The sequence below is a fragment of the Aspergillus alliaceus genome, assembly GCF_009176365.1.
Source record: "Aspergillus alliaceus strain CBS 536.65 unplaced genomic scaffold BDW43scaffold_38, whole genome shotgun sequence".
NCBI lineage: Eukaryota > Fungi > Ascomycota > Eurotiomycetes > Eurotiales > Aspergillaceae > Aspergillus > Aspergillus alliaceus.
The window spans coordinates 195,260-222,894 of NW_022474721.1; the positions used below are offsets into that span (position 1 = coordinate 195,260).

Here is a 27,635-nt window from a genome sequence, read left to right on the forward strand (position 1 = left end):
CGTGACCATGTGCTGTGAGATCATATAATGTGATATGGATCTTTGAGAGAAGGTCAGATTTGACTTGGAAGATTACCTAGCTTGTACGTGGGGTTATGCCACTGAATTTACTAGTTGGGGTTCTGTCATGACATGGACCATCTCCGTACATCTCCCACTGAGAAACCCAGCATTCCCCACTGGAAACCCTCACAATGCCGTTTACATCAGACTGGTCGAATATGATCTTGTTTGCTATTTTGGGTGCTACCTACCTCACCATGAGGAGCTCTTGGAATGGCACCCAATGACTATCACTTGATCTACTACTAACGCACAAACTAATGCAATGGATTCTGCAGTGCAACACCACATCAAGAATTCTCACTGGATGTCTATCAGTGAAGCTGACGTGCGCAAGGTCTGGTACTGATGGTCGTGCCACCCAATCAAATCGCCCAAGAGGTCGCATCCGAGCAGACATTGATCCACCCAGTACGAGCGACTCTTATGTCACTGTACTTCTGCCCAACGTGCTGGAATCTTTTTCTAGGGAAATAATTCGGGACACTCCCCTTTATCGCACCTCCGTCCTGGTATATTCCTAACTGAAATTGTGGCCATCATGGTGTATAGTTTGCACGTTTTGGTCCTGTTGGCGGCCGTGCTGGGGCTATGTCTCCTGCTGAAGTCAAGGGCATCACAAGCCCCACCACTTCCCCCAGGGCCGAAACGACTGCCCATAATCGGGAACATAGGAAGCGATCTCCCGCCACCCGGTGGTAAAGACTGGGAACATTGGCTGAAACATAAGAAGTTGTATGGTATGAATCGCGCTCTCGTAACTGCTCGTTCAGTATCATATGGCTGATATGAAGACCGTTAGGGCCCATCAGTTCCGTCACAACAGCGGGGCGTACCATCATAATTCTAAATGCCACAAATGTTGCGATGGAACTGCTGGAAAAGCGCTCGGCGCGATACTCATCGCGTCCGAGAATGGTGATGGCCCGTGAGCTGTAACTGCCTCTTTCTCCATCGCGCGCCGCATCATGTAAAGGGAATGACGCTGATACCTAAATACTCGATTCCTTAGCGCTGGAGCGGACCTATTTGTAACCATGAGGAACGATCCTGCGACCGTTCGCGCACAGCGAAAACGTGTGCATCTACAACTGCGCTCTGAGAACGCATTATTATCCCTGTATCCACAGATGGATTTAGAGGTCCGGCGATTCCTCCTGAGGACATTGCTGAAGCCCGAGGGAGTGTTGGATCATATCAAAACGTAAGTGCAGTGTAGACTGGCTACTTTTAGGCCTCGTAGTTGCCAACTAATGCGGCCCCGCAGCACAATCGGAGGCATTATATTAAAAGTAACATACGGTTATAACATTAGTCCTCATGGTCAAGATCCACTCCTTGATCTTGTAGCGAAGACAGCACATGGATTTGGCATGGTCAATCAACCAGCAGGCTGGCTGGTGGACAGTATTCCTGCCTGTAAGTGGCCTATCCTCGGCATGCGCTTGTCGGTGGCTTATTGGTTGTGCCAGTGAGGTACTTGCCGAGTTGGCTTCCAGGGGCTGGGTTTCAGAAGAACGCCCGTGAGTATCGACGCGGATTCAATGAATTAGCGGACTGGCCGTTTGCCTTTGTCCAGCACCAGATGAAGGAGGGCAAGTTCGAGTCTTCATTTGTTTCTAAGCAAATTGAACAGGCAGGCCCGCAGCTGAGTCCCGAGGAGGAAGTAGAGATCAAACAGTCGGCAGCTGCGGTATACCAAGCTGGCTTTGATACGGTACGCAACCGCTTTTTCCTTCAGGACGATGATGGAGGTAGCACCACAGGAGATATAAGTAAACGTGCCCCGGTACAGTATTAATTGAGGTCATAGACTGCTTCCACGATAGCATCCTTCTTCCTGGCTATGGCGCTTTTCCCAGCTGCACAGCTCAAGGCGCAGGAAGAAATCGACCGAATTGTCGGATCTAGGCTACCTATACCTGAAGATCAGGAGAACTTGCCTTACGTCAATGCACTGATTAACGAGGTCCTACGGTGGAATCCGGTAGTTCAAATAGGCATCATGCACGCAGCCACTGAGGATGATATCTATGAGGGCTACCTGATCCCCAAGGGAGCCCCGGTGGTCCCTAATATCTGGTAAGCTGCTCTGTCTACAACAGCGTCGCCCTCTCATAACACACTCCGGGACAGGGCATTCACGCATGATCCTGACGTGTATTCCAACCCTATGTCGTTCAGTCCCGAGCGCTTCTTGGATTGGGATGGCCACGTTCCCGAACGCAATCCACACACCCTCGCCTTCGGGTTTGGTCGCCGGGTTTGCCCTGGTCGTCCCCTGGCAGACTTCAATAACTTTCTCATGATCGCGCGATCCCTCGCAGTATTTCGGATCAGCAAGGCCATGCAAGATGGTAGGGAGATCAACCCCGTCATAGATTATCAACCTGGAATTGTTGGCCATCTATCGCCCTTCGATGTTAACATCCAGCCACGGAGCACGGAATGTGAAGCGCTCATCCGCTCCATTGAAGCCGGGGATGTCGAGTCACGAGGCGATTCAGTGGCGCTTAAGAAACTCCGAGACTAGTTGTGTATATCTATTTATATATGTACCTCTACGTACCTGATTTTCTACAATATCGTTGATTTCCTGCTTTGAACGTCGCCGCTTCAGTGAGGGTACTCAAGGCCTTGCTCAGTGAGTACTTCTTGTCACAGATCACCGCTCAGTGAGCGCTCAGGGCCTACTCAGTGAGCAGTCATGTGGTGTACTGAGTTTGCTCATCAGCCCTTTATTTGGTGTGGGTAGTTCGACGACCGTCTGATGAACAGCCCTCAAGTTTGCCCGAGTCCGTACCAATACTCGTTACACAAGATGGCGCAAATAGAAACTTGATAGGAATTAATTTAACCTCCAGTGGCGAACTTCTAAAGTAAGATGTAAACACCGAGAGCAATTGTAATCAGATTGGAGGATGGGCTCTAAAAAAGCTGTAAAGGCATGTATTTTCCTCTCTTTGAAGACTATAAATCCAATACAGAGGAGCATGAGAACCTATTATACATTTTTTCTTGATTTCTTGACTGGAACTTCTGCTTTTGCTTCTTTCAATTATCTGTGATCCCTTAGATCCTCGTATTTGCGTCTCCCTTGTCCACTGACAAGCTAATGACAAAAGGAGCTATTTCAAAGAGGAAGAGGCAAAGATGAAGTGTCGTGAATGTCGCGAAGTAAATGGTTGTTTCAAGAGTTTATCAAGAGAAAGACACTAAAAAAGGGAAACACAATTGTACTGACAAAGTAAAAAATTTATATCAAGACTACGTGACTCTTTACTTGGAGTAAGTTGACACGCAAACCACTCTTATTGTCTAAAGATACTGAATTCATTGGTTCAGATTTCTGATTGAAGAAGAATACGGGCCAGTTGGCCACCAGATCAGGCCTGGCTGTCCAGCTCCAGACATTGTCGTTATCAAATATTTTATTCGCTGGTATATCTGGGCTGTCAAAGGCACAGGACGGCCCAGTAAAGACAGGAAAGCCACCGTAAGAACCACTTTAGCGTGTGCCGGAAAGTTCTTCAGTGGATTAAAAAGGCCTTGACGGAAGAACGTGAAATTAAGGATATTAGAAAAGCAAAATTTAACTTTACCAAGGATAATTATTTAAGCACTATATCTTTATTGTGGGCCTGTAACTGTCCTGTCTTTCTCCATAAGCTTCTAAAAGTGTTTATCCTATTCGCATTTCAAGCATTTCTCTTTACAGGAGCAAGAATTGAGAACTTTTATCCCAGATACAAAATACAGGAGTCAGAGAGGCCTCCAATATAAGGTGAGAGGATAAGTTTTAGACTTCCTTGCTCATAAGTACGTGATATCTGACTATCCACAGCATATTGAACTTGTCTTGTTCTGCAGTCCGAACCCAAACGAACCTTGGAAGGTAGGCTGGTAGATCAACCAACAATGGCTAAAGAAGAACCGAAACCCAAACTATATGGTGTAAGTACATCCATTATATCCTGTATGGATCTACCGCTGTATCGCAGACTCCGTTACTGACTGCCTCGTTAGATTCGGCTTGGGATTCGTGATGATAACAGGCCACAGTTCGCATCCGGCATGCTGCTTTTTGTTATTGCCCTTGCACATGGGGCTTTCTTTAACATTAAATCGCTGGACAACCTTACCCAATACGACCTTCGTGAGGGACCGACTACTGAGGTTCCCCAAGCTCTAGATGTCGTTGTTGGACCCAGGTCCCTGCCGCAGACACTGATTACAAGGGAATCCCAAGATGACAAAGTCCTTGTCGTACTCTTCCCCGAGCCTTCGTACTGGGGAGTAAAGCTGCATTTGAGGCGGTGTTCACGACAAGGACCACTTTGCCTTTTGTAGAGGAGAGTGGGTATTCTTCTCCATTTCCTGCGGGTCGCAATCGGGGAAAGGTTAGATGTGCATATAGCAGTACATTAGGGCTTGGAGAGTGCTTACGGTCCAGCACCTTGAAATTATAAAATGGGGACTCCTTGGAGGTAGCCATTGTTTCTGATCCTGACTGAATTGACTCAAAGACCTGTAAAATGCGCTTCGGGGCACAATGATACCTATTTTATCCCTACATATATACATAGTTCTACAGGCTAGCATGCGCTCAGTACAACCGTACAAAGCCAAACACGCCGATTGCTCTATGCCGAATTTGGATAAAGGTGGACATCCGACGCGCAAGCCACTCAGTGAAATTGATAGAGCCCTGATTAGCTCTGAGGTGAGATTCAGGCTACCGCGCAGTTTCCCATACATGAAATCCAGCTAGAAACAGCCCCAGGCCGGCATGTCCACCAAGGCGCCCCGAATCAGATTCATTCGACACCATCGACGAAGAATCTCCATGCTTCCTAAGCTGTCTTGCTTCTTAATTGAGTTTATGGGATTCATTGCTTGAGGTCCCCAGAGCATGGGTGTTGTTGCCGCCGTATTTCCTCGTGGATTCTCTCATATACCTCATGCTGATCCAGTGGTGATTGACCTGCATATGCACATTCGGCGGTTTTGCCAAAAGCGGTTAGAAGAGGGGTCTGTTCATTTATCATGACCTCAATGGGTTCATTCGGCCCCAACTGTGCTACTCCCATTTCTAACTGATGTCTGTATGAAACTTCAACCGAGAAGAAATGAACCGCCCGTATGATCTGATTGTGTATGGCGCCACCGGCTACCTGGGGTCCCTGGTGGTGCAGTACCTGTGGACTCATGGTCCGCCAGCCCTCCGATGGGCTGTTGCTGGCCGCAGCGAGCAGAAGCTGGCGACCCTTGTGGACTCCTTGGACCGACCCCAATCCCACCGCAAGCTGCCCCATGTCATGGTGGCCACCCTCAGCGGCGAGGACTTGGGGCACATGGCCTCCCAAACACGCCTTGTGCTTAACACGGTCGGAGTATGTCCCTTGCTGTCTACCGCGCTGTAACCAAAACGGCTGACAGTATAGCCCTTTTGCAAATATGGGACACCCGTTGTGGCAGCCTGTATAGAGCATTCCACCGCTTATGTAGATTCCACGGGGGAACACGTTTGGACGCAGCAGCTGGCAGCGCAGTGGCATGAAAAGGCGATGGCCAACAAGGCAATTGTATTGCTCCCCGCAGGACGATGTACGAAGAGATGATTGACGGAGCAGATTATCCCACAATGCGCCGTGGAGTCAAGCCCCCCGGACCTTATGACGCTCCTTCTGGCACGGAGACTGCGCCGTCCTCTTGGGCCCATGTTCTTCACAATTCAGCATTCCTGGACCGGCTACAGCGCGGGGACCATTGCAAGCATCCTCGCTGGCCTGGAGACGTACTCGCTCCGGCAGATGATGGCTGCCAGTGCACCACGCGCGTCCTGTATCCCAGACGCCGGACCGCATCGGCCTCATCCCGCTCCCAACCTCCCCGTCCGACGGGATCGCTTTCTCGGCGACCTCACCTTCAACCCCTCGGCGATGGCAGATCAAGCCGTCGTCATGCGCACCTGGTCACTCCTACAGCGATACGGGGACCGAACCGAACGATATGGGGACCGATTCAGCTTCCAGGGCTATACCGCTGCGAAGAGCTGGCTGCAGGCGTGGTCTTCGTTTCTCACCGTGTCCGTCGCGGTCTTCTGTACCCTGCTATTTCCGCCACTCCGGTGGCTGCTTCGATGGCTCTCTCCGCAACCGGGAACAGGGCCGCAGTTGAAACCGGGGGAGAGACATTTCGTGGAATGGAAGGCCACAGTCGCAGCGGCTGGGCCCGATGTAAGCGAACCCAGCGCCTTGGGCGTCATGCGCATGGATACGGATGTGTATAGCGTCTGCACGACTTTGGTTAGCGAAGCCGCCTTGACCCTGCTGCAAGTTTTGGAAGGGAAAGAAGAGGGCTCGATGGCCAAGAAATTGGGAGGCGGGATCCTCACCCCGGCATCGTTGGGGATCCCGTACGTGCAGCGGCTGGAAAAGGCAGGATTGCAGTGGAAGGTGACTGAAATCAAAGGGAAAGAGGAGTAGTAGAAGTGTCTGTATTACTTAAGATTCCGATATCAAGTTCGAAGAAACAAGGCGATAATTATTCGCCAACGGCATAAACTAGCTTCTTCCCCCCTCACCAGTCCACGTCTCAATTCTTCAATTCCCTCCAGAATGCCCAGGTCCCGCAGTGCCCACCCGCTGTTACCACCCCGGCCCCGAGACATGCCGCTTCGGCCATGCTGACTTTGTTCTCGACGACCCGCATGACTAGGTCCTCGGGAACGCTCACGTACTCGGCAAACGCCCCGGCCCATTCGCCCTCCCCCACATGCGGATCCAGCCCGTAGAGGAAGCCACAGACGGAGTCTCCGATCTGCCACTTACTCACGGCAGAGCCGAGGGCCACAACCCCGGCCGCTGGCTGAAGTCGTTACCGCCCACGGTGCCGATTGCCGGAGAGAAGTCTGTGACCTTCCAGTTACATGGGTTCAGAGCAATGAAGGATACCCGGATGAGAACATAGGACGGAGGTAGAGGGTTGTGTGACGGTAGACGGTGGGTGGTGTTGAGGGTGTATTGCCCTTCCTTGACGGCAGTGAGCGCGCTCTGACACTCTGGAATGGCCATTGTGCTTAGAGAGAGCCCCTGGCGTAAAACGGACATCATTCCGTATATCAGTCAATATGTAGAACTATTCAACAAAAGAAATTAAATATTCTTCATATATAAGCCTCTTAAACATGGAAAACCCCTATATCTATTCGTTTTTCCTTAGTAAAGAAGGCTAGCGGTATGCATTATACTATACTACTTGATAACCAGATTCTAGGCGAGTGTGACGATCAGCTTGGACGTCCTAAATGTGATGGCCAGCAAAACAGGCATAAAAACAGGATTTCGCTCAACTGTATCGGTGCCTTAATAAGAGCACCAAATGGTGAGGAGGAGAAAGGGAGGATAAATTATCAACCTATTCTGCCAGGCTGCTCTGGGGTGACTCAAGGGACCCATTTTGATATGAATCTATAGGAGACACGTGATCGCCTAGCGGCTTGGCCGGATCACCCACTCCTTCAGCCCCTGAAGGCTTTACCCATTAGAATAGAGAAGAAGCTGAAGATAGTTGACATAGTCGTCCATAGAATTGAGATCTATTGGAATGGCATCCGGTCCTCAGTAGGCTACGTACGTGTAGCTGATACAGCATCATCCTGCCCATCTTTCCCCTGAGATCACAACACATTTGGCTCACCAATCTAGTTAGCCCTGGTAGTCATGTGACCGAGACCCTATAGTGCATTGAACTTGCAGTATAGTATCGTGAACTGCGAGGGTCGCTAATTGGGCGCAGAGCTCTTGGTCGGCTCCCCGGGTGTAACACCCTGCTCAATGATCAGCTTACGGCGCTCAGGGCGTGCTCAGGTCTATTTAGTGAGCAAAAATCGGCGAGGGGGGAGCACTAAAACGGAAAGAGAATGCCTTCAACCTGTCTAGAAAATCCGGTACGTATGTAGTGACTAGTATGGGTAGTTAAAAGGCAGGGCACCTGACTCCAGTCATGCCATCACACTAACCCTGCTAGCCCTAATTCTATGCACATATTTCGTCCTCAACTCTAGATCCGATTTTCAACGATCTCGACCCGATGAGCGATTTAGCCGTTGACGCATCGAACCTTCTTCCCCTCTCGTTTCCACAACTAGGGGCGAATAAGGTTCGAGGCGGGGACCATCTTTGAGATACCATGCTTGGATCCTCCGAGTTGATATTCGCACCTCAGACACGTCCATGGATTGGAACGTCCTTGGCGGAGTCCAGACAGAGTTATCGTTTATTTAATATTCTGGTCGATCATGACGTAAGAAGAGATGAGTGAAGAGAACAAACATGACGTCGTAGGCTCTCCCCTGTCCTTGTTCCAAGAACGGGCACAATGTGGCATAGCAATGTTTCCTACGAGACTAATGGGACTCGTCAAAGACCACGCACGGCAAGATGTGCCTCAACTCTCCCGTCTGATGTCATTTGCGATGCGGCGAACGTCCATCCTTCTGCCTAACTATAATATCTAACCCTCGCCCTTGACTACTGCATTTTCCTTGTCGATTTCCCCTCCTATCACCATTGGCCTTCCATACCGTATAAGAGAATACATCATGGCAGGCACAAGACGTACCGGCCTCACCGTGGCCTTCATCTATGACCCAAAAGACCACTACCTGTCGATGGGGCTATCTGACAACGAATGTGCCGACCTAGCAGACGAAGTGACCATCAACGGGGTAGCATCAGCGCTGGAGAGTCTCGGACACCGCGTAGTCCATATACCCGGTATCAAACCCCTCGTGAAACATCTGGCTGCAGAGCAGCACAAGCAATGGGATCTTGTGTTCAACTACAGCGAAGGAGTAGTTGGCTCCGCCCGTGAGTCGCAGGTCCCAGCCTTACTAGAAGCCTATCAGATCCCCTTTACCTTTTCAGACGCGGCGACGCTGGCAATGGGGATCGATAAGGGAAAGACCAAGGTGAGAGAAACAAGCACACGAGACGTGGGCTCTTTTAATCCCGAACATTCGTCACTAATCCTTAACTGCGTAGATGATATTAGAACACTACCGAATCCCAACGAGCTCGTTCGTCATCGTGCCCAAAGCAGGCGAAGCGGTAGACTACGCCGCTCTAGAAGGGCAATTGCCTTACCCCCTCTTCGCCAAACCAATCGCCGCATCCACGTCAAACGGGATCTCACCATCGAACAAAATCCTCCGAAAAGAGGACCTCCACACCGTCATCGAAGACCTCCGCACCCAATTCCCTGACCAAGAAATCCTCCTTGAGAAATTCCTCGACGGCCGCGAATTCACCGTCGCCATCCTGGGCACAGGCGAGCGGGCCCGAGTCCTAGGCGCCGCAGAGGTAACATGGTATAACCCAGAGGGAAGGAAAAGCGACGATGTCTCCGTCGACTTTGCGACGAGCTCCTCCAAGGGAGGCAAGGGTATTGGACACGACATGGGCCATGTTCACGTGGACCTCGCCGACCCCCTGGTGAAGACCGTATCGGAGCTTGGCTTCTCCGCGTACCAGGCACTGGGATGCAGGGATGGCGGCCGGGTTGATATTCGTTTGAGCTCGGAGAAGGAGGGCGCCGTCCCTTATGTGATCGAGGTTTGCTTTGCCTTTGGGACCGAGACCCAAATGACCGCTTCGCTAATTCTAACCTTGCGGTTCTAGGTGAATCCGATCTTCGGGTTACGTCCGGACCACTCCTTGTTCACTTGGATTGCGAGGAACAACGGGATGGAGTATCAGGATATTATCGCGGAGATTGTCGACAACGCATTGCTGAGACAAAAACCGGTCACGAATGGTGTAAATTGAGTGCATATCGCATAGACATTGGCGCGTCATAACCGTGGTGTCAAGAAACATTACCTAGGGAAGTGTGGCAGATATTCTCGCGGCGTTGACGGCTTTCAGATGTGTCAGTCCGAACCATATAAAAATCGCGGGAGTTCTCCCACGTAGCCGCTTGTAGCTTGTAGACTTCGATTTTAGCAGCATAGCCTATCATGACAGTTCTCTAGAGCAAACCTGGTTGGTAAGACTCTTTTGTTGAATGGAACCAGTGTTAATTAATGGACAGTTGCTATTTAGACAATTACGAATACTTAGGAAACAATTTTCCGATAAAAAGTGGTCCCATTAACCAAACAATAACGCCAGACACCCCCAACCCATGCTAAACTGAAACCCTATAAAAATCCCTGACCCTAGCGCCCAACTCGAAGGGTATCGGTATCCATCCGAAGCACAAAATTAAACAAAGGCGCGTAAAGTCCCCCCAGGAGACGGGCCAAGAGTAATAAGAAAGTAAAACTATTAACTGCGGAAACTGTACATGCGCACTTCGCAATCTTCACTGCCTGTCGCAAAACGACTGTCGCCGAGACCGATGCACGTCACCGGACCCGAATGGCCGGTGAAGGTCCGCTCGCATTTGCCAGTTCTGGGATCCCAGATCTTGACCATCCGGTCTTCCGCGCCGGACACGATACGAAGCGTATCAGCTCCGAGTGCCCAGACACCCTCCAGATGGCCGAAGAAGGTGCGCAGGCACCGGCCAGTCGTAGTCTCCCAGAGCCGAATAGTCGAATCCAAGGCGCTTGTGACAATGTAACGCGGCGGGGCCGGGCGGCCATTCTCGAATGAAGGACCAAAGACCGACGTCTGAGAGGTGCTTGACTCCAGTCCGAGTACTGCCTGGAGGGATGCGGGTTCCGTATCCCCCGACGCGGTACTCACATTGTCATTATCACATTCGGCGTCATGTTCTTCGAACTCAAACTCCCGGGGCAGAGGGATCACCTGCTGGACTTGGCCAACATGGCCATGGAAGGTCCGGATGCAATTCTTGGTGTCTAAGTCCCACAAGCGAACCGTGCAATCATCCGAGGCCGAGAACACCGTACGAGAGGTTGTATCCACTCGGACAGCGTTAACCCAATCAGTGTGTCCGCGCAGAAGGAACGTCGACTTGTCCTCGAAGTTCCAAATCTTGACCGTCTTATCGACGGAGGCGGACGCAAGAATTGTTGCGTCGAAGTGCAGGCCAATCACGCCACCACGGTGACCCGTGTAGGTGGAAATGCACTCGCCCGTTCGCCAGTTCCAGACCTTCAGGCTACGGTCCATACTACCGCTGATCAACTTGGTATCATCAAACTGGAGACAGCGAATGCCGGATTCGTGTCCACGGAGGGTCTGTAACTCCTCCCCAGTTTCGGTATCCCAAATTTTAATCGTCGCGTCATATGAACCAGTCGCCAAAATATTGTCCTCGAATTGCAGGCACATAACACCGTTGGTGTGACCTTTGAACTCCTTTATGGAGCACCGTCCGTACTTCCAATTTGTACCGACTTTGAACCGGTCCTTGTAGACTTCTTTCCACGGCCGATAACGAGTCAGGTAAAAGTCGTCGTCTTGCTGCGATCGCGCTCCCCGCGAGGAACAGTGCCGCTTCACCATGGCCGTCTCCTCATCGCTCGAATCCGCTTTCCGTTTCTGTGCAATGGGATCGTCGGCTGGCGCCGCACTGCATTCGGCGCCACCTGCGTTCTGCGAGGGTCCGCTGACATCCCAATTCGTGGCGCGCAACTCAATTTGGCGCTTGGACTCTCGCAGGCGTTTGCGCTCCAAAAGAGGAAGGCCCCAGCCGCATTTCTTGCATTTGCGGTGGATATGTTGCTCGCACATCCGATGCCAGACCACATCGTCATCCGCAAGCGCGCGCCACCGTCTGGAAACCTGGGCCGCTTTGCACAACGAAGTCGTATCGAGGTAACAAAGGATTTTGAATGAGATCTCCGGCGGAAAGGCGGTCAGAAAGTCGATTCGGATGAGGTCTCGAACGGTCGCGGATACGAACGACAACTGCGGAAAGCAACACTGGGCCATGATACCCTGAAGGATCAATTTTCTGTGCTTGGCGGGAGCCGCCGAAAACAGAGACCAGACATGGGCAATGCCCTGTTGATCGCTTGGAGGCAGCGCTTCCAAATCCTATATCGCATTAGAGAGAGAGAACAAACAAGTAAAAAAATTCCAGGAGCCGTATGAAACCTTACCTTCTGTAGCTTGTCCATTGACGGTTCGTCTGCCTGTCGCCTGCACTTGAGGTCTGGCCGGTGGCGATAGCAAAATTTGGAATTCTTTTTGCTTAAATCCTCCAGTTTGTCGGTTCTTCGCGACCCTAACGGAGCGTACTGTTCGGGGATGTGTTTGACGAGGAATGGTGCAACATTCTCGTTTGCAAGCTTGGCGGGCGTCGTCGCAGCGTCCCCGAAACTGTGGGGCTTTCGATGGTTAGAATCGGTCTCGGGCTCGATATGCTCGGCACCGTCTGACGTTCCCCCAAAGATAGACTGACACGATCCTGTGGGCTGGGTCATTTTCATCAGGAAAGTCTCTGAGCTGTCGCTGCCTTCACGCAACGAACGGTCGTCGAATTGCATCGCTGAATGAGTAGGTTTCTACCGCCCGTCTGCTACCACGGTAGGAGTCGCCCCGAGAGGGAAGCAGGGCAGAAAGAAAATTCGAAAGGAGAGGCGTATCAATCCGACGACTACCTTAGTCACAGTTTATGAGGATCCAGTCAACGTCGCGGTACGCGACTAGGAGGTCGACAGGGGAGGAACGGTGGCAACGGGGGAGGGGTGGAGGACTGATAAGATCGCAAGTCAAGGCGCGCGGGAGAGAGGGTACTAGTACGGAGTAGTAGGCGATTGGTAGGCGCGCGCGAAGAAGAGAGGGGGGATAGCAGACACGGAGGAGAGAACGTGAGAGGAGGAGGAAGGAGAGAAGTTGGATATTAAAGTGACGAGAGGATGGACCAGCCAAGTTGACAAGAAAGACAGTGAGTAGTTCAAGTATTTGATCCCTCAGGCACCTTGTTAGCCATCTAATCGATCACGCAAGCGCTATCGAGCGTCTCGTGCTGCGCTAAACCGGATCCGGTCTGGAAACACGTGACGGGTATGGCGCCATCAGTGGTCGTCTTCACATCAGCGCCAGTCCTTGACCCGCCATGGAAGGCGAGAGTTGCACAATTCGTCGCCATTGTTGGCCCTTATTGCGGATCCCCCAGAAAATTTCAGGAGCTACCTTTTAGGCCTTGTCGCACTATTCTTGGATCCATTGCTTGGCGCTTATTTTCCCCCCGTGGTTTGCCGGTTTAGGTTGTCATCGAACTACAACTTCACCTCATTCCACCATTGGGCTGTCGTGCTTCTGCTGAAGCTATTGCTTACCTTGATCTACACCTAGACTTTTTTTCTTGAACGGAAGACAGGGTTTTCAACTTTCCCTTCACACCTTTTTTTTAACCTATTTTTTCCTTATTATTTCTGACGTAATTTCCATACCTGAAATACCAGATCTCATCACTTCATTCCCCCCCCCCTTATCGAGTCAATTCGGACGAGAACGGTGGTATCATTAGGATAGATTTCACAACGAGGGTCAGAGCATAGCCTCCTTTGATGACGGAGGCTCCCTGGGCTTCAATTTGTGCAATTTGTGTTCGGGCGTCTCACCGCTAGAATTCTAAACATATAGTCGAAACCACCGGTTGATTAGGAAGGGATAGACGGCGCTTGGTTCCCCTTCTATGGGATAATGATGGCCTAAATCTGCGCACTTCTCACGACAGATTCCTTGTTTCCCTGCGCGGCGCCCGTCTCCACCACTCACAGCGTTGGGCAAACCATCTATTGGGCGCTCAAGCTTATCGGCGCATAATTGATGCAAATCACTTGCGCCATTTTCCACTGGCCAGCCTAGCTCTGTTTCCTGTCACGGATTGATCTGGAACGTCTTCGACCATGTCTGACTCGGAGTCGTCGGCGATATCCAATAATGTATCGCCGGAGCAAGATACCTCCCCGGGAAAGGAGAGCTCAATGCCTCAGTTAGAGACACTCATCTCGCATTTGGTTGCCGCAAAACGGTCCTTGTCATCCATCAATCACGTATGGCACGCAAATGAAATCGTCACAGCCGCCCGCTCTGCGTTGGAGGAAAGTGTTGTAATTTCGGCGCGGACTGGTTTCCTTCGCCGGGGGCTGAATAATCAGTTACGCCTTCTGTATAGTGTCCGGACCGAGGTCCAGGAAGTCTCCCTGCGCGGCCGGTCAGAGTTTGCTACCGTGCTCAAGGGTCTCGATGCGGCGGATGCGAGACTGAGAAAGACATTAGACCTGTTACGGGATACAGTGGTCCACTCTTCATTCCGTCCGGAGGGTGAAGGATCCAAAAGCTTGCATGATTTTGTGGATGAGCGTGGAGTAGAAGAGCTACATACAACCCTCAAACGCTCAATAGATCGGACCAATACTGCTCAGGCCGATCTAGAGTCGTCTAATCGTGCTTTTGACGATGAGCTCCAGTCGATCAAGGAAGCACTCGGCAACTACCGGGCAGCTACGCAGCTTACATCTTCGCGCACTTCCGCCTCTTCGTCGTCGTCATCCACGTCCAACACTAGCCTCCCGTCGCTCTCGTCGATTCCTCCAATGCTACATTCCCTTGAGATGCATGCCCAGGAAATGGCTAACCTGCTTGAGTCTTTGGTCCGTCATTTTGATCTCTGCGTGACCGCTGTCAAACATACGGAGGGTGGCGGAGCTGCTGCCCGATCCATTACAGGTGACGTGCCAACTACGGTGCATGTCAACGGACGGGTTGGGCCCAATATCGAGGAAGGCATCAATGCTAACTTGGATGCGCCCCTTGACCCGTTGACCGACTCCGAATACCAAGAAATGGTCAACGTACTCATTAAGGATGCGGCTGAAGCGGAGGATGTAGTAATGGAGATTCAAGACCGCATCGGCGAAATGGAGGCGGTATTGGAAAATGTGTTAGCCCAGCGGGATAATGTCCTGTCGATTTATAATGCCACAACTAGTGTCTTCAAGCACCTATCAGCACTCGCCTCCACCCGTTTAGCGGGGTATATAGCTCAGGTGCAAAACTTTACCCGTGTATGGCACGAGGAGTCCGAGCAAATTCAAGGTGGTATGGCCGATCTATCTGACCTCAACACACTGTACGACGGCTTTTTAGAGGCATATGATGGGCTTATCCTCGAAGTCACACGTCGAAGGCAAGTGCGGCACCGCGTGGAAAAGGTTCTCCGTGATGCAAGACATAAACTCAATCAGCTATACGAAGAAGACGTGAACGCCCGCGAGGCATTCCGCGTAGAGCAAGGGGACTACTTGCCATCAGACATATGGCCTGGAATTGGCCGAGAGCCGATGCGAATCGAATTCCGTCGTATATCTGGTGGTAACTTGAAAGGCATGGCCGCGGAGCCCTCTGGTCAGGAAACTCCGGCCGTGGAAGCAAAAGAAGAGGCACGGGCTGTTTCTTCAAGTGATGGTGGAGAAGATGGCGAGGTCATTCCCGAACTTCCAAAGGCCCTGGTTGAGGAAGCTATCGCTCGATTCAATGCCCGAATGCGACATCTTCCCTAATCGCCACTTACTATAATACTGGTTGAGTCTATATGTCCCTCTTACGATGACTTTCGGTTTGAGAGGGTAGCTTTTTCTAGGTAATTCCGACAAAGTCACGCTTCCAATTTTCTATGAGTATTTCTACTCGGGCCTGGGGGTGGCATTGAGGCTTTGGGTAGGAGTTTAGATACCTCGACATGATCTAAATGATGAATGCTAAAATCAGGCTTAGGCCTTTTCCGATATACTGGCCAGCCCATTCATTTCATAGCCACCACAGACGCATACTCCACTTTTGCGATGTGAGCGCAGATTGGTACGGATATGTGATGAATCGGGGTGGTCCACGTGAGGTTCAAAGAGAGCTCTGATAGATCATGGATTGTGTTGATAGCAGAATGATGCCGTTACGCCCGGGGCTTTGCCCAAGAGCTCTGCAATTGATCTTGCTTGAGTAGTGCGAGTACACATCTACTTACCAGAATCTACTGGCCTTCGATTGAGTTCGCTAGACAAGGGTTTATAACAGATGCTGAAATGGTCGTCGTTTTTATATTTTCTCTTTGTAGATCTATATGCTCGTGTGATATTCCCTTTATATGCGTCGAACCATTATTTCTATCCATCAAAATTTCCGGTCATAAATCTCATGAGATCGTGCGCAATGAAACCCCATCCTAAGCCTGGAACCATGCGTAAACTTTTGTTAAACCCTGATAAGTACTGGAAAGAAATCACGCTCATTTCTTCTTCTTCGACGATGTAGACACCAGACGTTTCTTCATATGCTTTGGCATCTTGTTGGCACGTTTCTCGCGCTTTTCTTCCTTCACCTTCTGCTTGTGGTCGCGCTTAGTGTCCTTGTCCACAAATCGCTTGCCACGCGGGGCGCCCTTCTCGAAAAGATCTCTTTCGTCATCTTCCGACCCTGAGCCTTCTACGGAGACTCCGCCGCTCACGTCGGATCCGGCCTCACTCTCCGCATCGTCCGGCCGTCCAGTAGATTTGCCACCTGCAAGGAGGTCCCGGTAGATGAGGTCTTCGCCCTTGCCAGCATGAACCTGCTCAGCATCACGCTCGATGTCGTACACCTGCTCCAGCGTCTGCGGGATATATTGTTGACGGAAAACAGCGGCGTCTACTTCCTCATCCGGTCTCTCGGCTCTTGCCAAGAAGAGTTTTTCAATGGCCTCGTGCATTTCTTCGCTCTCAGCCACAGTAGCCGGGCCATCAGCCGAAATAACGTACTCGAAGACAGTCCGTTCCGGCAATATATCGACGGACTTGCGACGGAAAAAGTCGCTAATATTCTTGATATCCATGCGCAGGAATTCCAAACTCCGAGGATGGTCATGCTCCACACTCTGACTAACATCGATGATGTGGAGTTTCTTCTTGTGATAAAGCATGTTATACTCGCTCAGATCGGCGTGAACTAGGTGACATGTCTGATACATAACGCGCATATAGCCAAGCAGATCGATGTAGAGTTCGCGCCACCGGGTCTCGGGGTTAGGGAAATCGAATTCAACGTCCTTCAACCGAGGAGACGCGATACCCTTCGAGTTACCAAGAAAAGCCATGACAAGCACATGAAGGCGCAAAAAGATAGGCTCCGGGCAAGGAATACCAGATGCGTAGATTCTTCGAAGGTTCCGCATTTCCTTCTCGGCCCAGAGTTTCACCATCGCGCGGTTGTTACTCTTGCTGTAGCCCTGCCTGAACCTGAACTCTCCCGTCACGTACTTATCTCTGTCCTTGAAGACCAAGATACTAGTTTTGTAGACTTTGATCGCACGGTGCACTGGGCTAGCATCCTCCTCCTCTGGAAACAGCATAGAGTAGTATACGTTGGCTTCTTTACCCGTGGAGAGACATCCGTGGATCTCCGAGACAATATTACGGTTGATCATCTGCAGCAGAAGCATTCTTGTACGGGGGTCCAACACCTGCTCCGAAGTTGCTCTATCGGCTCTGTCATTGCCGCGATCACCCCGAACCGACAGTCCGGACTGCATATCGTCAAGTTTGAGCTTGGTGGCATGGCGAGTCAAGGACTTGATTTGATCGTCAACCGAAGCACGTGTGTTAATGCTAGGCTTTTGAGCGTTCGTCTTGGGATAAGTCCATTTCGGGGCACTGGGGTCAGCGGCGAGCTCGTTCGTCTTGCGCTGGCGGTTATACGCTTTCGTTAGATCGGTGGGATTCGAGGAGGTGAAGTTTTCGCCATCAAGATCCTCTTCTTCAAAGATATCATCATAGTATTCTTCATCATCATCATCTTCTTCCTCCTCGTTGTCCTGCACCGCAGGATCCTGCCCCGCTATAGTGGGGGTAGTGCCATCTTCGTTCACATATCCTTGGTTCGGGATATAAGTGTGGGAAGGCGTTAAGCCATCTGCCAGACCAGTATCCTGGGCAGTTGAGCCTGTAGAAGCCATAACCAGCTTCAAATTCTGGATATACGGGTGGCAAACGGACTCGACTGTTGGCGCTGAAATCGGCAAAGAGAAAAAATCGCAGTATTACCAGATCGAGTGTGGACCTTGGGCGCTCACCGCCCGGCAGAACCCCGCGGGCCGCCAACGCGCTTTGAGGAAAAGAAGGCAAAGCCGATCGGCCACGCGTGGTTCCCCGTCGCAAGTTATCAAGCAACTGTCATCTCCGTGCTTTCAGCGCCTCGGACTCCTACACCCCCATAACCCGCCCTTGCTACTTCGCCATCAGGGAATTGTCTCCTGATCTACTAACGTCGACTGCGTGATGATCTGGTTGTTGTGCTCGCCATAACTTCCCGTGTCGCACGCGCCTCGTCAACATGTACGTCAAGCAAATCATTATCCAGGGCTTTAAGAGGTAAGTCACGCGAAATACACAGTGACCGCGGAAGGGTTCAGGACGTCTGGGCTGATCATTCATTGCCACCGGTCTATAGCTACAAGGATCAAACGGTCATCGAGCCATTCTCTCCTAAACACAATGTCATTGTTGGTCGCAATGGTTCGGGCAAGAGTAACTTCTTCGCAGCTATTCGCTTCGTCCTCGGCGATGCATATACCCACATGGGCCGGGAGGAGCGGCAGGCTCTTTTACACGTACGTGCAACGATGCCCCGTACAATTATGATATGCTTATATCGAACAGGAAGGTTCGGGTTCCGCTGTGATGTCGGCATACGTCGAGATCATCTTCGATAACTCTGATGATCGGTTTCCTACTGGCAAACCGGAAGTGGTGCTTCGTCGTACCATCGGCATGAAAAAGGATGAATATACGCTGGACCGTAAAAATGCCACCAAGAACGACGTGATGAACTTGCTCGAATCGGCCGGTTTCTCCCGGTCAAATCCCTACTATATTGTTCCCCAAGGTCGAGTGACGGCCTTAACCAACATGAAAGACTCGGAGCGGCTGAACCTGCTGAAAGAAGTAGCCGGAACACAGGTTTATGAAGCGCGCCGGGCAGAGTCCCTCAAGATCATGCACGAAACAAACAATAAGCGAAGCAAGATTGACGAGCTTCTCGATTTTATCAACGAGCGTCTCGCTGAGCTCGAAGAGGAGAAGGATGAGCTTAGGAACTTCCAAGAAAAGGACAGAGAGAGGCGCTGTCTGGAGTATACAATCTATTCTCGAGAGCAGCAAGAGATCGCCAGTTATCTTGACAGTCTAGAGGAGCAACGCCAAACCGGCGTCGAGGACACTGATTTGAACCGTGATCGTTTCATTCAGGGCGAGAAGGAGATGGCACAGATCGATGCGGAAATCGCCGAGTGCAAGCAACAAATTGAGTTTCTTAAGGTAGACAAGGCGCAATTAGAAGACGAACGCCGTGAGGCTTCCAAAGCGCTCGCGCAAGTCGAGTTACAGGCCAAGTCGCTGTCGGACAACCAAGTGGCAGCACAAGCTCAGAAGTCACGCCATGACGAAGAAATGAACTCCGTTCAGGCGGCGATACAAGAGCGAGAAACGGAGCTCCAAGCACTCATTCCAAGTTTCAATTCCGCAAAAGACCAGGAAGATATCGTCAAGGCGCAGCTGACCGAGGCAGAAACTTCACGCCAGAGACTGTATGCCAAACAGAGCCGAAATTCACGCTTCCGGAACAAATCTGAACGAGATAAATGGCTGCAGGCTGAGATTAAAGACAACTACTCGTCCATTTCCACGGTACAGGGGGTGATGGCACAAACTCAAGAGGATATCAAAGAACTCGAGAACGAGATCGCCCTCTTAGAACCGGAAACCGAACGTTTGCGCAAACAGATTGATGGCCGGGGAGACACCATCCATTCTGTAGAGCAACAGGTTCAAGCAGCAAAGGATGAAAGAGATCGACTCGTGGATCAGCGAAAGTACGTTTGCTTATTCTTTGTAGTCTTTGCCAGTCCGCTAATTAGTCTACAGGGAACTCTGGAGAGAGGAAGCAAAATTAGATTCGATCCTTGTAAATGCGTCAAATGAAGTAGAACGTGCGGATCGCAGTTTGTCTCAGATGATGGATCACAACACCAGCCGTGGAATTGCGGCTGTTCGCCGAATTAAACGTCAACACAACCTTGAAGGCGTTTACGGTACACTAGCAGAATTGTTCGACGTAAACGACAGGTACCGCACAGCCGTTGAGGTTACTGCGGGTCAAAGCCTGTTCCACTATGTGGTCGACTCGGACGAAACTGCCACCAAGGTGCTGGAGATCTTGCAACATGAAAAGGCAGGTAGGGTCACGTTCATGCCTCTGAACAGGCTGAGGTCCAGGCCTATCAACATGCCCAGGGCCAGCGATACCATCCCGATGATTGAGAAGCTTCAGTACGACCGGGCATACGAGAAGGCTTTTGTTCATGTGTTTGGCAAAACTATCATTTGCCCTAACTTGCAGGTTGCCGCGCAGTACGCCCGAAGCCATGGAGTGAACGCAATCACCCCCGAGGGTGACCGTTCAGATAAAAGGGGTGCCCTTACTGGTGGTTTCCATGATTCGCGTCAGTCGCGCCTCGATGCGGTGAAAAATCTAGCCAAATGGAGGGATGAGTTTGAAACCAAGAAGAGTCGCGGTGCAGAAATTCGACAGGAACTTGAGAAGTTGGATCAACTCATCACGAGAGCTGTTGGCGAGTTGCAGAAGCTGGAGCAACAAAGACACCAAGTGCAAAACAGCAGTGGTCCCCTACGACAGGAGCTGAGGAGCAAGCGTGATCTTATACAGAAGAAGAATGACAATCTCGATGCTAAGCGAAGGGCTCTCCGAAACATCGAAAACAATTTGGCTGCTTTGACAGATCAGGTCAACGCCTTCGAATCGGAACTGAAGTCGCCATTCCAGAAGGCACTAAGCAATGAAGAAGAAGCACGTCTAGAGACCCTCAGTGCTACCGCTCAAGACCTTCGTCGACAATACCAGGAACTCTCCAGCAAGCGCAGTGAATTGGAGGCCCGGAAGTCTGTCCTTGAAGTCGAGCTTAGGGAGAATCTTGTCCCTCATCTTGATCAGCTTGTCGGACAGGACATCGATATGGCTGATGATGGCACCCAAGGTAACCTGAAGGAAACCCAGCGGGAAATGAAACGTCTCAATAAGGCGCTTGAGAAGCTCGGGCAACGTCTCCAGCAAGTGGATGGGTCAATTGAACAGGCCAATACTCGCATGGCTGAGCTTAACCAGAGAAACGCAGAGACTCGTCGGGAGTTGGACGAGCTGGCTAAGTTCATTGAGAAGCACCAACGACGGATGGAGAAGAGCATGCAGAAGAAGGCGGCTCTAACGAAACAGGCCGCTGAATGTGCAGCGAACATCCGCGACCTGGGTGTTCTCCCAGACGAGGCTTTCACCAAATATAAGAACATGGATTCGAATACCGTCGTAAAGAAGCTGCACAAAGCAAACGAGGGTCTCAAAAAATATTCCCATGTCAATAAAAAAGCGTTCGAGCAGTACAATAGCTTCACTAAGCAGCGGGAGACTCTCACCACTCGACGAGCGGAGCTGGACGCCTCCCAGAAATCGATTGATGACCTCATTAACGTACTCGATCAGAGAAAGGATGAAGCCATTGAAAGAACTTTCAAGCAAGTTTCTCGCGAGTTCCACAATGTCTTCGAGAAGCTCGTGCCAGCAGGTCGTGGCCGTTTGCTCATTCAGCGCAAGACGGACCCTACCATGCGGCAGGCTGATGAGATCGATTCCGAGGATGAGGCAGCCCAGAATAGCGTAGAGAACTATGTCGGCGTTGGAATTAGTGTCAGCTTCAATAGCAAACATGATGACCAACAGCGTATCCAACAACTCAGCGGTGGGCAGAAGAGTAAGAACTCTTTTTCCTATACTCCTGTGATAGATGTACTAATTCTTGCGATAGGTCTTTGCGCTCTTGCGTTGGTTTTCGCTATCCAGGCCTGTGATCCGGCACCGTTCTATCTGTTTGATGAGATCGATGCCAACCTCGACGCTCAGTATCGTACCGCCGTGGCGCAGATGCTTAAGTCGATCTCGGACTCTACAAATGGACAGTTCATTTGCACCACTTTCCGTCCCGAGATGTTGCATGTGGCCGAGAAGTGTTACGGTGTCAGTTTCCGCCAGAAGGCCAGTACGATTGACGTCGTGTCAAGAGAGGAAGCACTGAAGTTCGTCGACGAACAGAAGCAATGAGAGGGCCACGTAGAGAAGTCCTCGTTGATGGTTTTACATGTCTTTCCTACCCCGTTTGTGGGATGAACTGGGTAGCAGGCGTATTTCATGACAGGCAGTTTTACTGTTTATTTTCTCTTTCCTAATTATATCGCTTCATTTGTTATATGGACGGTTTCTTTTCCCCCTTTCACTGTACTTTTATTTTGAATCGCCGGGCTCTTACTTTCAGATTCCCAATAAGTCAACTTTTTCGAGATCCCGACCGCTTGTTGCATGTTACCTCGTTCGCTTCTATGTAAGATGTAGTTACCATGGAGCATATTTTTGCTTGTAATATTCCCAGTATAGTCAGCGGAACCTATCTCGCAAAATGGGCCTATACCTTAACTACAGTATCATCGGGTAGGTACACCGACCATTATATATATATCTCCCATGAGGCTCCTCCCCCCCGGGGTCCCATTGGTAACTATCACCAAGAGCAAAAGACTTTTCGGACATGTGTCACAAGCCCTTGTGAGGTGAAGAAGAGAGAAAGAGAGGGATAGACATATATATATCTGCCACAAGTGACATATAAGATTGTAGAATATCTGGTAAGATATTCGTATGAAACGATATCGAAACGATATCAAAACGATCAGATTTATGATCCCCATTAAACTATCGGCAAGGCCCATCAAGGTGGGAATTATGAGGCCTTTTATATGTGGCCTGATTACCATAGTATTCAATCATCCACATACTTCAGCAGGTGGTCAATTCACCAGGCATATGTCAGGTGCCTGCGATACGAGGTAATTTCATGGGCGTATCCAATAAAAATTGATATCCACATGAAGGCTTACATTGTTTCATTCAGTCTGCCGTTTTCATAGTAATACAAGATATATATTTAAAGAACAGGGCCTAGCTTTCTGGAATACCCCCAGCTAATAGAAGCTCCATGATAGCCTAAGACTATGCTCGTGATTATTATTCGTTACTATGGACATGTTATCTTCTTGTATTTTAGTATTCAATAATAAGACGTAAATTTATATCTATTTCTCACTCAAACAAATCATCCAAAACTCTAATTCATAGATCATACGAAAGGCAACCCTAGTTCTTCAACGCCCCCTCCCCAGTCCACTCCTGCAAAATATCTTCCGATACCCCCCGGACAAGAACATGAATATGTTCCAAACTTCTCACACTCTGCAGGGCCGTCCAATTCTTGAACCAGAGAACATGTTCCTGGGGATTCAAGTAATGACCCCCTTCCCGAGCCAAGCGCGCCACAAACGTCCGCCGGACAAAGTCCTCTATCAGCGCCCGCGACTCATCAGTGATATCCCCATTTTCCGGCTTGACGGCGACAGGAGTCCGCAGCCACACGACCATGTGGGCGATGTCCGAGGTGACACCGTAGGGCCAGTCGTTGCGGAGAATCTTGTAGTCCGCGGGATCGGCAAAGGGGATCGGGTTCTTGAAGGGGAATACCGCCCCACTTTCTGTGGCGCCGGTGGTGTTGGTGGTGTCCGGGTCGGGGAGCTGCCAGCCTAGGCGGCGTTGGCAGATGTAGTTGGTGATTGTACCATATTGGGCTTTGATCTCTGCTGTCCAGGCGAGGTAGCGTCTGAGATCGGAGGGTTTTCGTTTTAGGATACCGAGATCATTGCGGGCTGTGAGGTTGCTTGTAAGTGGGGTGAAATCGTATGTCAGTTGGGAGAGTTCAGGAATGCGGGAACCAGAAGGAGGTGATTGGGGAATGAGGAGTATGGAGTGAGTGGAAAGTGAGGAGTGGGGGGAAGTTTGCGTTGTTGATAGAGGGAGGGCTATGGTATTATTTCTAGTATAGATAATGCTTTTTTGTTATCAGGAATATATAGACATACCAATAATGGCCTTGAGATCCTCCCAGTCATGATAGACGAACTCCTCGTCAGTCTGAGCGAGGACCTGACGATCAACCTCGGTGAGATTAAAGGCCGGGGGTGGCTCCTCTCGGGTCATGATCGGTCGGATTTATTGAGAATGAGTCTGTATATACTCTGTAGTAGTATATGTGGAGTGATCTGATTTTCTTAGAGATTGGGGCCTGAGGATGGATCGGAGTGCTGGATTGGGAAAGGCGAAAAAGAGAGCCCAACCTCAGGCATACATCGGGAATCTTTACCCCAGAAAAGCAAAGGGGGACTCTAATTCCGCCCTTGGACTGGACCAGTCACCACACCACGTCTACTGGATGAGTGGGACGTTATGTAAGTATATTCTTAGATAAGACGGGATTCAATTTGATTCAATCCATCTTCCTCCGTAAGCCATTTCTTTGTAATGGGATGATCTCCGCACACATGATTCCCTGACAACCCTCGGTGTTGATTTAATACTAATGGACGGAGAGAGTGTCTCCGTGATATTGCCGTGACATTCCCGTGATACTAAGGACTAGGAGTTCAACCGAATTCAATCCCGTGAAGTCAACAATACCGTACGGTGTAATCGCGGAACCAAGAAAACAAAGAATTGTCCTCTCCTGCGGGAAGGTTAGCGGTATCGGCTCCGTACGGCGGTTCTCCCAATCTTTCCCGCTATTTTGTGATCTTCCGCCTCCTCTTCTTCTACCTCTTCTCCCTTCGCTTCTCTTCTCTCTTCAACATTTGTCTCTCTGACTGTTCTTGTTTTTTTCGGTGTCGCCGGAGGAATTGTCAACATGAGGTTCGTGTCAACTCCCCTCAATTTCTTATCGTGCAATGACTGACACTCGCTCGCGATTCTACAGCGCCTTTTCTACGGAGAACATCACTGGGGTTTACCTCCCTTCCGCCCTCCTGGTGTTTGGAACCGTCATTTTCAAGGCGGATTTGGCTCCGTATGCTGTCGCGATCGCTACAGTATTGATCGGCGCGAAGCTGTTCGGCGGCAATGGTCGTATGTGAAACGCTTGGCAACTCGCGCATCATATGATAACTAGTACTGACCGCTTCCTTCACTGTGACAGAGGCCAGAAAGGTTCTGAACCCGACCGAGTTCCAGAATTTCGTCTTGAAGGAGAAAAACGAGATCTCTCACAATGTCGCCATCTACCGCTTTGCTTTGCCCCGTCCCACTGACATCCTGGGTCTGCCCATCGGTCAACACATCTCTCTCGCCGCTACCATCGAGGGCCAACCCAAGGAGGTTGTCCGTTCCTACACACCCATCTCCTCCGACAATGAGGCTGGCTACTTCGATCTCCTCGTCAAGGCCTACCCTCAGGGTAATATCTCTAAGTACTTGACTACCCTGAAGATTGGCGACAGCATGAAGGTGCGCGGCCCCAAGGGCGCCATGGTCTACACCCCCAACATGTGCCGTCACATCGGTATGATTGCTGGAGGAACTGGTATCACCCCCATGCTCCAGATTATCAAGGCCATCATCCGCAATCGCCCTCGTAACGGTGGCAACGATACCACCCAGGTTGATCTGATCTTCGCCAATGTCAACCCCGAGGATATCCTGCTGAAGGAAGAATTGGACAAGCTGGTCAAGGAGGATGACGGCTTCCGGGTTTACTATGTGCTGAATAACCCCCCCGAGGGCTGGACTGGCGGTGTGGGCTTTGTCACTCCCGATATGATCAAGGTTAGTCGAATGCCTTCCCCTTTATATGTTACGGACTAACACTGTCATCTAGGAGCGCCTTCCTGCCCCGGCCAAGGATATTAAGATTCTCCTGTGCGGACCTCCTCCCATGATCAGTGCTATGAAGAAGGCCTCCGAATCTCTTGGATACACCAAGGCTCGACCGGTCAGCAAGCTCGAGGACCAGGTTTTCTGCTTCTAAGCAGAGGCCTTTCTTGTTTACGGCCTAGATCTATATACCGCTGTTAGAATGCCCATCCTTCTGCCGTGGCGTTGGCTCGGGTCGATGCTCGGTGGTTCCACATCCAAGACATGCTATGCTATATTAGTGCTGGCCCTGGAAAGTACCCTAATTACTGGGGACGATAGAATTAGATGATGTACTCACTTGAAAGGTTTCCACGGCCATTCAAGTACGCATGATACCTAAAATGTGAAACGAAGATTTTGTTTATTCCTGCTGTCCTTTGTGTCTACATAATCAATATCCATTGCTAGTACTGTACGAATGATGCTAAGATTCAGAAACCTCCATGATGGAATCTACCAAAGCTAGGAACTTCTCTCGATACTCATTCGCTGTGGTGGTGATCGTCATCGGGCCTTGACGGCCAACGACATTGAAGGTCTGGATGACTCCAGTCATCGCCTGCGCGTGTAGTTTATGCTTGGCCCAGAAGAAATCCAAGAGAACGGCGCGATACCTCCACTTCCCATCCGTGGAAGTCACGCCAATACGCCACTTGCTCCTTTTCCCCATCACATCAGGGTTAGAGGATGTGGGAAAACGAATCAGAAACAGGGAGTAATCCACCGCATTCGCCGATGCTAGAAATGCAGTGTCGGCTTCTAATATCTGTTTCATTTCTTCGTAGTCTGATTGAGTCAGGCGGAGCTTATCTGGAAACTCGTCGGCTAGTCGACTTAAGGTTTCTTGGCTGACGAACGGTTCGGGGACCAGATCCCGCTCGGGGTAGAAATAGTCGATCGGTTTCAGATCATATGTCTCCCACTTGTCGCCTGCCGGGTCCTTCTCTTTCCCGCACAGCATGTTCTCCATGATGATATGATGAGCAGGGGTTGTCTTCACCAGTGTGCCCAGCGAGGTGTACGCTGCATACAGGTAATCGGTAATCCATACCAGGATCGAATCCGAGTGGGTACTGATGTACTCATAGTACGGTTGAAAGAGGTCATGGCGGAAAAAGGAATGTTCAAAGTGCCGCGGGAGGCTTTTGACGAGGAATGCGGAGTTCGATGTGCTGAAGAATGTCTACACGTGGGTTAGCACCGGGATTGAAGGGGAACCGGACAAAGAAAGTGTAGAGCCTACAGATCCAGAAAAGCCCAAATCCCCCATCGGAAGCAGAGGAAGCGTCTTATCTTCCCCACTCAGGAAGCAAGCTCTGTATTGTTCTTCGGAGATCTCCCACACTTCGTTTCGTAGCTTTCGGAAGATGTCCGGCTCATATCGAAGAAGCTTCAAGTAGAATATGCTAAAGAACGCGATGAACCGTCCAATCAATGTCTTGCGAAAGGTCTTGGGGTTCCGGAAGAGGGCAAGTTGTATACTCTTGGACAAGGCTGCCTGGCGGCGACGACCCATTGTTACGGTGTTCGTAGGTAAACTGCTGGAAAGGCAGGTATAAACATCATGGGCATTTGGTTTAAATGTATCGTAGGGAGATTCATTGCCAAAAACACGGTCAAGAGTTGAAGTTGGCAGCACGGTGACGTCAAGAGGGGACTTGAGACCGTATACCCAAATAGGGCTTAGGGTGCACCGCAGTCAGGTGATGACCCATCAGATGAGAGAGCCGTGACTCACCGCCCCAGGTACCAGTAGAATTGCCG

The 27,635-nt window shown here is 50.5% G+C and overlaps 12 protein-coding genes across 12 annotated transcripts; 7 read left to right on the forward strand and 5 right to left on the reverse strand.

The window, feature by feature from the left end:
• Window positions 1-604: 604 nt before the first annotated feature.
• BDW43DRAFT_313520 (cytochrome P450) lies at window positions 605-2,596 on the forward strand (the record flags this gene model as incomplete). The annotated part of the gene is made up of 7 exons (XM_032047630.1): window positions 605-803; window positions 866-998; window positions 1,076-1,267; window positions 1,331-1,482; window positions 1,536-1,780; window positions 1,877-2,145; window positions 2,200-2,596. The coding sequence occupies 7 exons, from the start codon at window positions 605-607 to the stop codon at window positions 2,594-2,596; spliced, it is 1,587 nt and encodes a 528-aa protein (XP_031897787.1).
• Window positions 2,597-3,981: 1,385 nt separating this feature from the next.
• BDW43DRAFT_313521 (uncharacterized protein) lies at window positions 3,982-4,413 on the forward strand (the record flags this gene model as incomplete). The annotated part of the gene is made up of 2 exons (XM_032047631.1): window positions 3,982-4,017; window positions 4,090-4,413. The coding sequence occupies 2 exons, from the start codon at window positions 3,982-3,984 to the stop codon at window positions 4,411-4,413; spliced, it is 360 nt and encodes a 119-aa protein (XP_031897788.1).
• A 779-nt stretch (window positions 4,414-5,192) lies between these two features.
• BDW43DRAFT_313522 (uncharacterized protein) lies at window positions 5,193-6,551 on the forward strand (the record flags this gene model as incomplete). The annotated part of the gene is made up of 3 exons (XM_032047632.1): window positions 5,193-5,456; window positions 5,508-5,648; window positions 5,697-6,551. The coding sequence occupies 3 exons, from the start codon at window positions 5,193-5,195 to the stop codon at window positions 6,549-6,551; spliced, it is 1,260 nt and encodes a 419-aa protein (XP_031897789.1).
• A 283-nt stretch (window positions 6,552-6,834) lies between these two features.
• Window positions 6,835-7,339, reverse strand: BDW43DRAFT_283836 (uncharacterized protein). Its single transcript, XM_032042777.1, has one exon. The coding sequence runs from the start codon at window positions 7,176-7,178 to the stop codon at window positions 6,897-6,899; it is 282 nt and encodes a 93-aa protein (XP_031897790.1). The 5' UTR covers window positions 7,179-7,339; the 3' UTR covers window positions 6,835-6,896.
• A 1,146-nt stretch (window positions 7,340-8,485) lies between these two features.
• On the forward strand, window positions 8,486-10,144 carry BDW43DRAFT_147333 (D-alanine--D-alanine ligase family protein). Its single transcript, XM_032038392.1, has 3 exons — window positions 8,486-9,037; window positions 9,111-9,680; window positions 9,747-10,144. Exons 1-3 carry the CDS (start codon window positions 8,669-8,671, stop codon window positions 9,891-9,893), a joined length of 1,086 nt encoding a protein of 361 aa, XP_031897791.1. The 5' UTR covers window positions 8,486-8,668; the 3' UTR covers window positions 9,894-10,144.
• Window positions 10,145-10,169: 25 nt separating this feature from the next.
• BDW43DRAFT_147315 (F-box/WD repeat-containing protein) lies at window positions 10,170-12,790 on the reverse strand. The gene is made up of 2 exons (XM_032038391.1): window positions 12,143-12,790; window positions 10,170-12,077 (listed from the first exon to the last, which is right to left on the reverse strand). The coding sequence occupies exons 1-2, from the start codon at window positions 12,527-12,529 to the stop codon at window positions 10,395-10,397; spliced, it is 2,070 nt and encodes a 689-aa protein (XP_031897792.1). The 5' UTR covers window positions 12,530-12,790; the 3' UTR covers window positions 10,170-10,394.
• A 785-nt stretch (window positions 12,791-13,575) lies between these two features.
• On the forward strand, window positions 13,576-15,943 carry BDW43DRAFT_147308 (autophagy-related protein 17). Its single transcript, XM_032038389.1, has 2 exons — window positions 13,576-15,710; window positions 15,768-15,943. The coding sequence occupies exon 1, from the start codon at window positions 13,898-13,900 to the stop codon at window positions 15,551-15,553; it is 1,656 nt and encodes a 551-aa protein (XP_031897793.1). The 5' UTR covers window positions 13,576-13,897; the 3' UTR covers window positions 15,554-15,710; window positions 15,768-15,943.
• On the reverse strand, window positions 15,944-18,022 carry BDW43DRAFT_147309 (serine/threonine-protein kinase RIO1). The gene has a single exon (XM_032038390.1). It carries the CDS (start codon window positions 17,974-17,976, stop codon window positions 16,276-16,278), a length of 1,701 nt encoding a protein of 566 aa, XP_031897794.1. The 5' UTR covers window positions 17,977-18,022; the 3' UTR covers window positions 15,944-16,275.
• Window positions 18,023-18,098: 76 nt separating this feature from the next.
• Window positions 18,099-22,776, forward strand: BDW43DRAFT_283844 (chromosome segregation protein SMC). The gene is made up of 5 exons (XM_032042778.1): window positions 18,099-18,391; window positions 18,471-18,630; window positions 18,680-19,890; window positions 19,943-21,840; window positions 21,895-22,776. The coding sequence occupies exons 1-5, from the start codon at window positions 18,354-18,356 to the stop codon at window positions 22,185-22,187; spliced, it is 3,600 nt and encodes a 1,199-aa protein (XP_031897795.1). The 5' UTR covers window positions 18,099-18,353; the 3' UTR covers window positions 22,188-22,776.
• A 441-nt stretch (window positions 22,777-23,217) lies between these two features.
• BDW43DRAFT_283848 (GIG1 family protein) lies at window positions 23,218-24,275 on the reverse strand. The gene is made up of 2 exons (XM_032042779.1): window positions 24,050-24,275; window positions 23,218-23,836 (listed from the first exon to the last, which is right to left on the reverse strand). Exons 1-2 carry the CDS (start codon window positions 24,165-24,167, stop codon window positions 23,274-23,276), a joined length of 681 nt encoding a protein of 226 aa, XP_031897796.1. The 5' UTR covers window positions 24,168-24,275; the 3' UTR covers window positions 23,218-23,273.
• Window positions 24,276-24,651: 376 nt separating this feature from the next.
• Window positions 24,652-26,139, forward strand: BDW43DRAFT_147375 (cytochrome b5 reductase family protein). The gene is made up of 4 exons (XM_032038393.1): window positions 24,652-24,872; window positions 24,937-25,085; window positions 25,156-25,781; window positions 25,834-26,139. The coding sequence occupies exons 1-4, from the start codon at window positions 24,868-24,870 to the stop codon at window positions 25,981-25,983; spliced, it is 930 nt and encodes a 309-aa protein (XP_031897797.1). The 5' UTR covers window positions 24,652-24,867; the 3' UTR covers window positions 25,984-26,139.
• BDW43DRAFT_147393 (phosphatidylinositol phosphate kinase family protein) lies at window positions 26,058-27,633 on the reverse strand. Its single transcript, XM_032038394.1, has 2 exons — window positions 27,115-27,633; window positions 26,058-27,054 (listed from the first exon to the last, which is right to left on the reverse strand). Exons 1-2 carry the CDS (start codon window positions 27,385-27,387, stop codon window positions 26,296-26,298), a joined length of 1,032 nt encoding a protein of 343 aa, XP_031897798.1. The 5' UTR covers window positions 27,388-27,633; the 3' UTR covers window positions 26,058-26,295.
• Window positions 27,634-27,635: the final 2 nt, after the last annotated feature.